Source organism: Pseudochaenichthys georgianus, chromosome 15 (genome assembly GCF_902827115.2).
Source record: "Pseudochaenichthys georgianus chromosome 15, fPseGeo1.2, whole genome shotgun sequence".
Taxonomy (NCBI): Eukaryota; Metazoa; Chordata; class Actinopteri; order Perciformes; family Channichthyidae; genus Pseudochaenichthys; species Pseudochaenichthys georgianus.
In genome coordinates, this window is record NC_047517.1 from 20,292,401 (window position 1) to 20,307,552 (window position 15,152).

Genomic DNA, 15,152 nt, shown 5'->3' on the forward strand with positions numbered 1-15,152 from the left:
AAATCTGTCTTATGTGGACTGATGCAACAAACGAGTCAGTGTGTGAGCTTCTCTTTGTTAGTGTAGCCATCTTTAGAGTGGATGAAGAGGGACAACATGAGGGACAACATGACAGAAATAGGGTCCAAACTTTCGTCTGTATGTGCTTAAGAAAGATCAGACCCACGTCTAATGCAGATCACATAGCCTTAGGCTCAGACCGACTATTCTCAGGGTACAGGGACACAATAATGAGCATTGCCTCAGACACATTAGAAATAAAGTGAGAGGGGCTGCTCTTTGCCCCTCGGTCAGAGACAATGGAGACAAGACCCACAAAACCCCCTTTGTTGATACAACATTGACATGGCACTAATAGCTCTGGCTATAAAATTGAGCGGAGGAGAAATCAGGCGAGACGAAAATCGCATGAAGGCCAGGCAGACCCCTTCCTGAAGCATCTCCATGACCCACTTTAGCTCAACAGCAAACACCATTCTCTTTGTCTCTGTACATTACAATCAGATGCTTGACCACTGCAGGCTAACTCCCTCAGGTGGTCTAGACTTGCGTTTTTGTCCCACAAACACGCACACACGCCAAGCCAGATTCGGACTGAAAACTAGAAAACACTTTTTTAAAGCCCAGTGGACTTTCAGAGAGGAGAAAATCCAATATGGCAATATCAGGTTATCTCTAAGCTGAGAAGAAGACTGGTAGTGTCCTGTCTTTGGAAGATTACAGGCACGGGCATGCGCTTGCACCGTACTACTGATGACCTGATCACACACAGAAACATGCCGCCTCTGTCTCCTTTCTGATCCCCTAACCCACATGCCATTTGGTTCCAACTGGCATCAAAACCAGCTTGTAGTGATGAGACCAAATGCATGCGTTACACCATCATAGTTCATCTCACATGTCTGTTCTGAGAGAGATTGATCTTGGCCGGCTTGGCTTCTATTTCTATTCCTACTCTAGTTTTATATACTGTAGGGAATAATTGGTTCTAAAAATATAACTCTTAAGACAAAGTGTCATTCAAACCTCATCACAGTTAATTCAAAAAAGGTATTGGCACATCACTTGGATGAAGTGTTTTGGAGATGATGAAAAGACATTTTGAAGATTGTTTTTATATCTATTTCATCATACCGCCAATCATTCTGAACTGAAAGGTGCAGCGCTGTTCTGAACAGGTGAATATTTGTTATAATAACACATTCACAGCACAGCCAGGGAAGGCTACATTACTAAAAGAAAAGAAAACTATTGCAGAGTGTGTGCTCCAAAAAACAGGGGAGATGTAAAGACACTTATATAGGGTAAGCGTATTGGCAACTAACGAGATGACGTCATTAGACTAAAGATACTCTTCCAATACGGGCACTTAAGATGTGTTAATTGGAAGAGAAAAAGGTGTCACTTCATGTTCTCACTGATGTCTTCTTCACTTGTGTACGCTTGTCGGTATCCCCCATAGGACAAAACAGTCAGAAAGCCTTGTGTGTGTTTGGCCATAACTTATAGAGAAGTGATTTGAAGGACTGGCCATTTTCCAAAACACTTTTCTTTAATTCACTGGTTTTAAAAATGCTTCCAAGTCACTGATACCCCATCCCTCTAAGTACGGCTAAACATTATACGGTACAAATTGTATTTTCACAACTTCAAAAGAAAAAAATATATTCGCCAAAAGATGATCATAGCAGCTAAGAATCATTGACAAAAGGCTATAGAGTTGCTACTGTATGCATCTTTGATTTCATTTTTAAAACAGATAAGTCGATCAACATAATAATAAAAACTGTAGCAACAAATTCAAACAATGTTGTGAATCTTTTGAATTGCAGGTCACAGTCACATAGTGGCTCTTTTTTTTTCTTTTTTAATTGAGTGAACTACAATGGATTATAAAGTGATTATTGTTCTTCCTTATTCCTAAGTGTCAAAGAATAATAATTCCTTACTCCTAAGATATTTAACCTTATTGCCTGTTGACATTAATAACACATCCTGTTCGTGACGCCAGCTTTAAGCCTGTGCTCCAGCACTTAGTGTCAAGTTGTATGGCCTGATAGGGAGTTTTACCGCTGTGGGGACACTGTCTTCGAGGCCAGTAAGGGTCAGACACAAATGATTCAGGGTACCCAGCTGTTTAGTCTCTCCCCGAATATGCTCATTAACTCTCTGTAAACTAGTTAAAAGGTCTATCGACAGATAGGCTGGACAGAATTGACATGACAACCCACCCGTGCAGTCAGAACCTTTTGCTGCTGTAACTTGTGATATGGATTCTCCGGCCGTATCCTTGCAATAAACATTGTTTGACATCAAAGCTCCAACTCTCCTTGTGTCTCTCTGAGTCCTGACTCTCCATTGCTGCAGAAGTTTCCCTTACAATTATAACTAGTAAAGAAAAGGGGAACGTTCCAGTACAACTGCACACACGTATCAATACACAGTATTCTGCTGAAAAATATTTACTTTTTGAATGAGCTTAACGATAAAATGGTACTGTAGATTCAGACATAATATTAGTTCTGTAAGGGAAACTTCTGCAGCAATAGAGAGTCAGGACTCCGAGAGACACAAGGAGAGTTGGAGCTTTGATGTCAAACACTGGTGTTTATTACAAGTATCGGACGGAGAAATTCACATCACAAGTCACAGCAGCCAGAGGTTCTGACTGCACGGTGGGTTGCCACATCAATTCTGCCCAGCCTCTCTCTCGATAGACCTTTTAACTAGTTTACAGAGAGTTAATCAACAGCTGGGCACACTGGAGATATCCCCAACACCTGGAGACACTGAATCACTTGCCTGACTCTTAGGCTCTGTGACCGAGAGTTGACCGGTCATAAAACTGAGAATGAGTGCAGCAGCACATTCTTTAAAGGAGATAACAGAGTCAGGGTTCGTTATTAACGTCAACAGACAATAAGCTTAAATATCTAGGAGTAAAGACAGACATATTCCCTCACAGTTCCCTTACGATTTGTGACTGACAGCTGCACAATGCATCCCGGCTGAGAATGTTATGGGGCCAGGGGGCTAAGCAATTGAGTTGTTCTCCTGGTGAGACTACCCACTAGAGAAATATGTGGAAATGCAGCGAGCTCCCCATGTAGGCTGCTTTCTCAGAGACCCATTGCTCTGTCGTAAATTGCCTGGATTTCAGCTTATGCAAATATATCTGTTAAAGAGTGATATTTTCCTCAGAGACGCTTCTCTCGTTCCTTTTGACGCATCCCCTTTTCCTCTATCCCCATGACAATCCGTCAACGCAGATAAAACCCAACCATCTCCAGCTTCATTTGTCCTGCTCATAGAGCTTCCTTGGCAGAGGGAGGATGGCTTGCATTATTATTGTGAGGACTAGTTCAGTTGTTTCTGTTGTGAAAGAGAATTCCTGGAAAGTGTTGTGGTTACATATATTCTATTCTCAGGGCCTGCACATTGATCGGTCCCATTGTTTTGTCAGGTCAGTAGGAATAAAGAGCTACTACAACTAGACGCAGCAGGTAGAGCTCTTTTAGTATTATATAATATGTGCGTACATGTCTTGTGAGCCACTCTGCTCCCAGTGCTGTAAATGAGATGTATAGGCCTGCTCAGGATGAATATGTATGACAGGAAGAAAGGAGAAAAAAAGCTGCATGTCTTCTCCCTTTTAGCGCACAAGGAAGGTTCACGAGGAGTTCGACATTTAAATATCCCTTAACACCTTCTGCACATCTCTACTGCTGTTCTTCTAAACATGGTCTGAGGAATGAAAGGCAGAGTAAAACGAGCAGAGCAGGGCTAGGATCAGGACAAGCTACACCCGCACTAAGGCTGAACGATTAATCGATTTTAAATCGAAATCGCGATTCGAGATGATGCGATTATCAAATCGCAAAGCCTGCAATTTTTCCTTTTTTTCTTGTGTGTCAGTCATCCACACCAATCAGAAGTGCTGTGCTCCACATGTACCAGCCATTGTTAATCAATCAGAAGTGGCCCATGATAGAAGGTGATAGACAGATTAATCCAGTCACCTGCCAAGTGCTTTTGAAAGCGTCTGCCCTTTCCAAGTGGCTTCCAATGGAGCTTTCCTAGATAGTTTGGTGAAACAAACAATCTGAGTCAGGTTAGTAATGCTCCATCACATGTTCTACATCTAAAAGGGTGAATCTTTAACTGAAGCTTGACTTTAAAGCAACCCAACGGAAGTTTCATGTAAGTTTAGTTCTTTCACTCGTAGCTCGGGCTGCGGGGGTGCTAGAGACAGGAGTATGTTGATACGACCTTCCTAGCCGGAGTTATGGCCGCATTTTACAATAAACTTCCGTTGGGTCGCTTAAAAATAAATATCGCAATTCGAATCGCAATCGCAATATTTGTCAGAAAAATCGCAATTAGATCTTTTCCCAAAATCGTGCAGCCCTAACCCGCACTCACATATCATGGACACAAGAAGCCTTTTAGTGTTATCATAGGCAGCAGATACAGTGTGTGTGAAGCTGCACGGGAATCCATTAACTCTTTCTGTTGATAACAAAGGAGTCTTATCAAGCTGGTCGAAGAGACATACAGTAGAATGCATTAACATTTATGGTGCTCTCTCCTCTGCTTTTTTGTGTCATCTCCAGAGTGCACACTCTGTTCTTTTCTCCTTAATGCAGTTCAGCACTTTGCCCATTCACCCCTACTGTGTGAACCGCTGCAGAAGAAAATAATGACGAAACACAATCCCCTGTGCATGTTTTGCATAAGGAAGTAGCCCATTTTCGGGAGGAGGGGCAGACATTATCCTAGTTTCCTCCAACGCTCAACATTAATGAGCACAGACTTCTTTAAACAAAAGGCCGATTTCACTGTATTTAAGAGAGATTCATATCACTGCACTTTTAAATTGCATCATGGGGCTCAAAGTCTAAACCTGTATGGTGTGTTTAAGGTTTTAATTGGGATCAATGTTAAACAACATGCAGTGTGGTCAAAGTGGAATAAATAAGCAGTGCATGTTTGGTTCATGTAATGTTTTTGGTTTGCTTGATTGACTAGTTGTGGGCGTTTTATTTAGCAGAACACAAAGTGTGTTGCTCCCTCTAGTGGTACATCTCTCAAACCTTAATGAGCTTTCACTGAACAAGTGCCTCCCAACAATATCAGTAAAGCCGATTTCTAATTCAAAACAAAGATACAGAAAAATAAGCACAGTTCCGGCCTTTACTTAGTTCAATTTGAGAGTTGTCAAAGCACAAATGTGCTTTGTGAGGACACAAATATAGCTCACAGAGAGGACACAATAATGAGCTGGAACACAAAAGCTGTGTGAAAGCATCGGATACAAATGGACCTGCTGTTAAAGAGAACACCCACCTTTAAAGGTCTGGGACTGAGGTTTAATTAGCTTAGCAGATGGAATGAAGGAGGCATCTAATGCTTTGAGAGTCCTATGATGCATGGTATTATGTGTGATCTGTTTGGATTTTAATGAAATGACAAGGCCTGTCATCTCATACAATGTAAGGGCAACACAAAGCATATATCAAGTTATGCTTTCTAGTTCTTGTCAGACTCATTTGAAAAACAAAAAATAAGCAAAAACTATTAAGAGACCAGGAAGTGGTTTCCTACCATCATTACACAGCGGCCCTCCGAATGTTGTCATGCTGCAGTCACAGCTGAAGCCCTCCCACTGCTGCAGACACACTCCCTGGTTGGCACACGAGTCCTCCTGGCACGTAGTGCTGGGCCCTGAATATGAAGACAAATAGCAGCTTGGTGAGCAGACTTTTAGAATAACCAGCCGCACAGTGTGCAGATCGGCTCTGCAGTGAAATGAAATGTCACGCATAACATACAGTAACAGACAATAGGCTTCTGCAAATAGAAGCATACACAGAACAAACATACATATGTTATGCCAAAATGTGTTTTTTTTTGCCATGTTTTGTAAACCTGCTACACATTTTCCAGAGTGTAGCCAACTGCCTGCCAATCAGTAGACAGACACAATAAAAACAACCCACATGTACAAAAACCTGTCCTTTGTGATATCCATATTTGATTTGACATGTATTATGTATGTATTTAAATGAATTCCCTTATGTTATCTTATTTAAATCCCTGATTTTGCATTTTTAAGACACATCAGTGTTCATTGAAACTGTGTCTAGATCTGATGTAGCTCCAATATGGTTACACCACTGTTTAACATGAGTCTACAGTCCACACTGTGATCCAGTTCATCCTCCTTTCTCCAAAAGTGTCACGCCTCCCTGACCACCTATGCAGATGCTTAGAGCAATCAGAGAGCGCACGTTATTACCGGCTGTAAATGAGGTCAAACGACAATGACACACAGTACGTAACCAGTATGTGCCGGAACTATCCAAGTACTTAGAATGTTGCAATATATTGTTTCAGATGTGTTTGCAGTCAATGTGTTTAATCTCCGTGCTTGTGAATCTTATTATATCCATCATTACACCTGCGTATTGGTCATTCAATTCTTTTTTCAGTCTGGACCAGAGCGCAGTGAGTACACAGCTGTAAAGACTGTGGCGTCCGTTTGTGTGACGATGAAGCTGAGACAGTTCAGTTAATGGAGACAATGGATTGGAATGGCACGGGTTAGTATGAATGTATTTTGGTATTCTAAAATGTTTTTATATACAGTATAGATTTGTAAAATATTTTTATTTTGGAATGAATTCGTTTTTTTAGGGATGAACTCACCTCCACCCCCCCTCTATTTGTTAAGTAATATTATCATTCCTAATCTCAATATTTAAGTATGTAATTGATGTAATAATCATATAACATGAATAATGACACATTAGGCAATCACCTATACAGCCATGTGGATCACGTCTTTTTGTAGTACTCATTTCAATTATGAGAGGCTGTGTATCTATTGACTCTGGGTGCTCAGCTGTTTTATTTTAAAAATGTTACAGACATGGAATTCAATATCTCCTCTTCCATACTCTGCTTTTGGAATCAGCGTAGCCATGGTAACTGCTTAATAGTTGAAGTGTTTGCTGTAGCCCACTCAAGGCTGAAAAACGCAAACAGTTACATACTGTACACAGTGTCCTTTTGGCAACAAGAAACAACGGTTAAGTTCATGATAACAAATTATTCTGATGTATTGGAATACATCTCTATTTATGGTGCCTCCAACTAGATTTTCAACGTGTGATTTGCAAGCTTACCATTGTTTAATGACATAAAATCTCATTTTTAAATCCCTTTTAAAATCATACTTTTATAAACAGGCTGTGAATCACTCCCTATGCACTTGTACGTTGTGTAAAGTCTTGATGTGCATCTTTGTTTATGGAGTGTTGTATATCCGTTTCCCTTCTTTATTACGTCTTTGACTATTGCGTCGTTTGGTTATATCTTTTGTAAGGCACTTTGTAAAACATTGTACAAATATAGTTTATTATCATTATTATAGTATAAAAAAACATTTCCATATAATAATGTGCCTAATGTGTCACATATGTAATTGGACATAGTATTTGGGAGTCTTTGAAGCAACCGATGTGTAATTGCACTATTGTTATGTTATTTGTAAATATGTCTAGTGAATATAAGAGATCAGAATTCATCTATTTGTTGGGCTAATTGATGGCTATTGTCATTAGTTCTGCAGCAGACTTTAAACTGTTAAATCTTTAAAGTCTAAAGTATGTAGCTTAATATACTTTTTACTTAAAACGTGGTTAGATTGCCAGAAATTATAACAGTAATATGGCATTGGTAAACATGGGGCTTAGCAATAACAATGATTAATTTCATGAAAAACGTGAAATTAAGTAGGAAAATCATGCAGGCAAAACATTGTTAGTAAGACTATAGTCATACAAAAGTATATTCTATATGTATAGTATGTAAACAAAAGAAAAACTAAATAATAAAGTCAACATAAAATATGTGAGTGTGACTCAAAACATGAGGCCTGGACTTTGATACAAGAAGGTAACGACACTTGTATTCTTATGGGACAGAAGCCCATTTCATTTGGTGGGTGAATACGATTTAGGCAGATATCTTGTTCAGGGAGAGGAAAGTGTGGAGGGAGAGACTATGAGGAGGAGGAGGAGGAGGAGGAGGAGGAGGAGGAGGAGGAGGAGGAGGAGGAGGAGGAGGAGGAGGAGGAGGAGGAGGAGGAGAGGGGGGCAGCAGAGGTATTGCAGATGCAAAGGGGAGGAACGACATCAGACTCCGTATCAAACAGAGAAAGCTATCTACCTTGCAAGTCAGCTTTCATCAATGCAACTTTTGTCAGCAAAATAATAGGAAAGGAAAAGGCAAAGTATACCAGCTGTTAGTCAAGCAGACATCAGAGACGGAGTAACAGGAACACAGACTGTTGGAGCAGGAGAGACAGAGCGAGGAATGAGGCCGATGGCTGTCCTCACAAAGAGCCAGAGGGGGAAATGTATTGTATAATGCAGGCCGGATTAAGCCATGCTGTAATAGCAGTTCTCAAAATGGCAACATACAAAAAGGCATGCAATTAGGTTAGGTCATTAATATGGGGAGTATATGTTTTGTCTGTGATGCTTAGTAGATTTACAGTAATAGAAACTGCATATTTCCTCTCGTGAATATTTTGAGATTTCTCTGCTGTAGTCATAAACTATCAGCAAACATATGCAACCTTCTGACTGGTTTAATGCAATTCAATAAATGCGTTATCATAGAAGCCATTTTCCATTGAGAGGGACCATTGATACTGTGTGGCACGAAACCATAACAGCACGTTTGACAGGGCGCAACATTTGATTACATTTGTAATGTGGGAACATGAAAAGATCAGAAGAAGCCTACTCAATAGAGTGGATGAATTGTGAAATTGAACTAAGTGAGTGAAGTTGAAAAATAAATCAAATAGTGTCTCTGGATGTGGTGCACACATTAGACTGGACAAATGATATTCATGCATGCAACAGAGGCTTCATACATAATTCAAAAGGATTGCTTCTGGCAAACTCTCAGATCCAGCGAGCATGCATAGAGCAAAACAGAATGGGGATCAAATGGGAAATAACACTGGCGGTACAAATATGGCAGAGAGAATAATCAGATTATGGCTAAGTGAAACAGAAATGATAGCCTGGAGGAGTGTCAGAGCTTGATGCATTCTAACAGAATACTAACACACTTTATGGATGTTAAACTATGTTCCACAGGTTGGCATTGTGGGTGTGCTTTGCAGTGCATGTGTGTCGGAAAAGTATGAGAATGAGAGCGCTTAGAAGCATTGAAGCACTGCATGATAGTTTTGAGATAACGAGGGGAAAGAGGATCATTACATGGAATATCTCTCCTTTTTTTAGGCACTGATCAATACAATTTGAACCTGATTCAAGCTAGAACATGTAGTAAACTCCACATACAAAGTTTGAAAGCACCAAATAGTTGCTTCACTCGGTCGAGAGACTCACCTTCACATCCTCTCTCTATCTGACCCACGCAGTCCAGAGCGTCTGACATCAGGTCCGGGAGCCGCCCGTTCAGATCCACCGACGCCAGACAGCCTTGGAAACCCTCCTTGGCGTGCACCAGTTTGGGCAGCTCCTTGTACATCTCCTTAGCCACCCCGCCAATATAAAGGTTACCTGTGCAGAAATAGGACAATACTGACCCCTAGTGGAAACAAAACATGGTACCAAGCTCTCTTTTTAATGTAAAAATAACCACTCTTTGTTGAATGGATTTCCCAACTAAAGACCTAAAGATAACATTTGTGCTTTAATTAATTAAGGTAGTTTGAAAGTATAATCCATATGAAACAGTGCAAGAGGTTGATTACCACGTTGCTTATAAATAATTATACATTTGTCAAATACGATTTAATTGTGCAACGATGCAATATCAATTATATATTTGTGTTTACATTTGTCATCTGCTTTGTACAAGGTCAACAAACAACATTCTTCGAGGCAGCACACTAATTATGCCTTTATCCTTCCAGTGAGAAAAGTTGTTATCTTATTCATTCTTTCAGATAACTTTTATAAAATGTTGGTCTGCTGAGCCCGAATGCTCTTTTGTATGAACTTGCTGCTCCACATGCACACCATTAGTGCTGGTGCTGAACAGATGGAGTACCTGAGTGGGTGTTGGTAATGAGTGAGGGCCGAGTCTTTCCCTCCACCCCTGCAGGCTTTATCCTGCTGGTGCAACTTTTCAGTCCCAAATATGCTCCTCTCGACTCTAGGCCACTGCTGCCCCAATGTAATGAAATCTACAATATAAATGTATTTAAATTCTCTATTCCTACACACCCTTCAGGTCCAGATTTTTGGCTCCTGAGGTTGTCTGCGTGGTGATCTTGGTATCAATCTTGACCATGTGGAGGTTGTTGGTGTCCCTGGAGATGATGACATTGTGCCAGTGGTTGTCGTTGAGGGGCTTGTTGGAGTTGCCTTTGATCAAGTGGGCTCCATTTCCCAGGTCAGACACATAGTGCAAGTAACTGGAAACAGATATTTAACAGCGTGAGTCGATGCAACCATGGACAGGAACGTGAGACATGATAACTTATGGAAAAGGCTGTTTCCAGAATCCCAAAATATAAATAAATGTGTAGGAATCCAGTTTATTTTCAGAATTTTTACACACTTAACAGACAAAATGCATAAGAATATAACAAGACATGTGAACTGAAAAGTGCATGAAGAAACTAAGACTGGAGCAAGAGAGAGTTTGTTGTTGCTGGTGCTGTGTGCCTGTGAGTTCAGTTGTGCAGATATGAGAGTATCAGAAAGTGCAGCTGTCTGAGAAGCTTCTAAATAATTGTCAGGTTGGAGAATTAACAAAAGGTTGTGGGCTGTGCCGAACAAATTGGTCTTAAATACTTTGGTGTAGAGGCAAATGATGATGTGCGAGCCCATTTTAATTAGAATGTATGCCTTTAATGTTTAGCACATTGAATAATGCCTTAACTCCAGTCATTACTTAAAAGAGGGTAATTCTATAGCTGCATTTCAGCAATAAGAAATGTGCCCTTGTGAAGTCGATTCCCTTTTATGTTGGGTATTTGTTTTTGCCTTCTTGATTTAAAAGAACAGTAATAGCCGTCAACTCTTTAAGTAAATACTCTGGAATAGAGATGATAAGAAAATAATTGGTGATGGCATAAAAGCTGTCAAGACTTATAGTCTGTTTGGAAACTGTCATAAAGTATGAAGAGCTTCATCATTAAAGTTACAGCAAATTCTTATGGAAAGTCTTACATAATGAAAACAACTTGCTACACTCAAATGAAACTCATGTGACAGTCTTTGCTGATGTCTAAACCAGGTTCAGGTAAGTGTTCAAAGAGAAGAGCCGTGTAGTTACTGTGCAGCTACCTGATCTGAAACTAAAACAAGCAAGGCACCCACGCAAAAACAAACCTCAATTATGAATCCCCCTAGAAACATAAATCTGACAACAGGTTGCCACAACCCCAATGACTCCTGTAATTACTCCAAAATTAAACGCATAGAAAAAAGGAATAAAACATCTTAAAGTGAATGTGACTAATGCGGTTTTAATTATTTTTTGAGATGTTTACATTTTAGAATTGTTTCTACACTTTTAATTTCTACTTATGTTCAATGCCTTGTCTTTAATGCTGCTGCAACGCAAACATTTCCCAAATTGGGATCAACAAAGTACATCTTGTCGTATCTGACTAGATCTACTTGAAATCCATGGGAGAACAGTCGGTTTGAGTTTTTGCCTCCACTCACCCTTTGACCAGCTCCACCACGATGAAGTCGTTTCCGTCGCCGCTGTTAAACAGGACGAGGCCGTCGGAGGAGGTGGTTTTGAACTGAAAGAAAAGGTGCATGGAGTAGTAGGCCTGCAGAGTGGTGAGGGTCACATAGCTGGAGCGCGACTTGAAGGTCACGGGGTCGGCGATGATGTTCTTGAAGCCAATCATGGCGTTGAGCTCACAGTAATCAATGTCACCGTTTTTACAGAGGTCTATGTAGGCCATGCCGTTAAAGGAGAGGCTCTGGAGGTGGCCAATGAAGTTGGACGGCACCATGGACATGAAGCGCTTCTCTGTCACAATGCCCGTCTCAATGTTGTGGAACTCCAGCTGGGTGTGGTCCCCTGCCATTTGACCTTTGATCAGCAGACGAAGGAAGGGAGGGAAGGAGGGTGTTATTGGGGATATTTGACAACAAAACTTTTGTGAAACGCTTTTTTGCAGACAAGTACAATACAGAACAGAACATTGTGTATGGCATTTATAACATTTCTAATAAAGGCAAACAAGGCCCCTACAGACAGTGAATCTACATAATTCGGCTGTAAAATGAGCCTGTTGAGAGTTATTATCAAACTGTGTAGCCTATTTTAGATGATTATTTAACCTAATTATCTTAGAGGATATGGTATGAGAATCGTCTTGTGAATAAACGGCAACAAAAATGCATATTTTGTCCAAAGTGGATAAGGGAGCATCAATAATGAAGAAAAACTAAAAAAAGGCACTCTACAAAACACAGTATGTGTAGTTAATACATTACTAGAGCATATGTCTTACCTAGAATCTGAGAGCAAAACAAATGGTATGCGTTGATTTAGGTTTAAAGAATAATTATTCTGTGAAAGGAGAAGAGGGAGAAGTACCTTCCACAGGCTGCAGATCATCTACGGTCAGTTTCAAACTCTTGCCCCTCCTGAACACACGCACTGTGTGCCACTCATTATCGTTCACATTCTGACCCGCAAAAATAGTCTCTGGGCCTTTGCCTGCGGGACAGTCCAAACAGTGGTTAACAGATATTCATGCACACAAATCATATACATTACAGACAGGCTGAGAGACAGAAAAGGGGGCGCCGAAAGAGAGGCAGAGAGTATAAGTTAAGTTGTTTGACAGAAACAAAAAAACATTAAGGTAAACATAGTTAATGGTCCATAGAATACATTCTGACTTGCATTTGCTGTACTGGTCGCACCATTAGATAGGGCATCACATTTCTGAATTGTCCCTGAACAACATTTTCCTCAAACTAAGAGGAGGGAGGCCATAATAAGGATGTCATATTATTATTATTAACAATATCCACACTAACTGTTTTCTGTAAATATATATTTTCTAATGAAACAGCGGATACTGAGTATTTTCATCATAGCTGGTCTCAGATTTCTTATGATATCTCTTCCTTCCTTTGATGCCACTAGGGGGCAGTATCTAACTACCAAAAGGCTACTACGGAGAAAGGCACTAAACAATTGAGCATCACTCTCCATCTTGTTTACCTGCGACAGAGCAACCCAGTATTTGATTCCTCTCATGCCCAGCGCATGACATGAAATAGAGATAAGGAAATAAATACTTGCATAATGGGAGCAATGTCCTTGGTGGTGAAATAACCCATTAAGCAAAAGAGACAGGCCATTGTCCCTGGAAATCCGCTAATGCAGAAAACAGGAAATACCGAATGTGATTTTTATCAGCACCCTTTGAAAAATAAATGGGTGTTTTGGAATAAGCAGTTGGTAGGAGGTAGCCAATATCGTCAGTCACCAAAACTGCACAAAGTCTAAGGCACATGTTGAATCCATAAATCATCCCATTTAACTATATAATATACATAATAATAATAATATAAACCTCTGAGTCCTTCATTGACTCCTGCAAACATACATTTTGCATTAAGTGTGTCACTGCTAGAGGGCAGTAATAGAGATGTCAAACAGGATCAAGGTGCCAAATCCTCAAGGAGAGTTAATCAGATTTAGAATCACAGATAAATGATCTCATCAGCTGCAACTAACACAATCTCCGAAGATACACTCCTGCATTTAGAAACCCAACATTGGTCCAATTGGGGCAACACATCATTATTTCATGTAGCCTCCCTCCGTCTCGGAGCATCTTGGAATTGCAGTGTATCTCTGATGTTCCCTTGATGGGCACACATAACCAAACCGGCCAATAAGGACGGACCACTGTGACCGATTTAAAATCCCAAGGCTCTGCATACCTTGCCCACAGCAGGGAGTATTTCAGATGGGAGCTATCTTCATTACCCTGCACCCATTTATGGCTATTTATTTCCTCCTTTTCTGCAATCTTCAAAGACTCGATGCAATGTGTATGCAAATCTGAGAGTGCCAAAGCATTGGGACACACTCAATCTCAGAGGCACAGTTCTGCTTTGTAAGCACTAAACACTAACACCGGGGCAAGATTGAAACCAGACGACTGGCGAGGGATTAAGGGGGAGAGATATGAAATAATGGATGGAGTTGGGCTTGAAAGCATGCTTGATCTTTGACTTCCATCATCCTGTCCTTGTTGCTCTCCAAGGAGGAAATTAAGGAAAAGGGGAAAGGAGGTCAATCGTATTAAGGAGCACATAGCTGCACAACATCCACCACTGTAGGGCCTGGGTTTACAGTATGTGGTCCAAACAGCCAGCTGCTGGCCAGACCACTTCAGACCACTGTCGGCCGCGTCCAGCCCTCTCTGCTGCCCTCACTGAAGATGATCTATCTGCAGTGATGGATCTACAGTGATCCCTCTGCTTCATTGACTTTGAGCCCAAGGGAACAGTGGAGAAGTGTGGCACAGGGAAGCATGAGAAGATGTGATTATCCAGTCAATCAGCTGTGGCTGGCTGGATGATAGGCCATACTGGTGTTGCCTGCCCAGACACTGTGACTCACCCAGGTGGGGGTTACCGTCAACACGGAGATCAGAGTCCAGCGCACATGGCAAGGAAAGCAGGCTACAATGTGAGGCAACCTGCTGAACTAATCAATGGTTTGCTAACTATAAAGCCATTGTTTAGGCAAGCTGAGATTAAATAGTGTAAAAACAATAAATGACAATCAATAATAATCAGCAGTTTGTGTGCATTTACATTTATGACTGCTCAATACGAAACATGTTGGAATGGTTTTTTGAACACGGCTCAATTGAACGCACTAGGATAACAGCATATGTGAGCAATAACTGTGTAACTATGTCATGATAACTACTGTACCTGCTGCCTGACAGGAAAGTCGATCAGCATGCTGGAGCTTTGGGGGATGTCAGCGTTTAATTTAAGCAGCTGATGTTTGTTGCAAGGACCACTGAGCCAACATGTTAGCCTCTTTATCTAGCTAATTCAGTGCAACCATAAAGAACATCCACATAATTGCTCTTT

General features: G+C 40.8%; 1 protein-coding gene across 1 annotated transcript in view; it reads right to left on the bottom strand.

The window, feature by feature from the left end:
- Nucleotides 1-15,152, bottom strand: part of LOC117459590 (neurexin-1a-like) — a 303,237-nt gene that overhangs the window by 120,942 nt on the left and 167,143 nt on the right. Inside the window, exons 13-17 of the mRNA XM_034100510.1 lie at nt 12,619-12,741; nt 11,727-12,108; nt 10,275-10,465; nt 9,432-9,605; nt 5,605-5,724 (exon numbers count right to left, since the gene is read on the bottom strand). Of these exons, the coding sequence (XP_033956401.1) occupies nt 5,605-5,724; nt 9,432-9,605; nt 10,275-10,465; nt 11,727-12,108; nt 12,619-12,741 (990 nt within the window). The remainder of the gene's footprint in view (nt 1-5,604; nt 5,725-9,431; nt 9,606-10,274; nt 10,466-11,726; nt 12,109-12,618; nt 12,742-15,152) is intronic.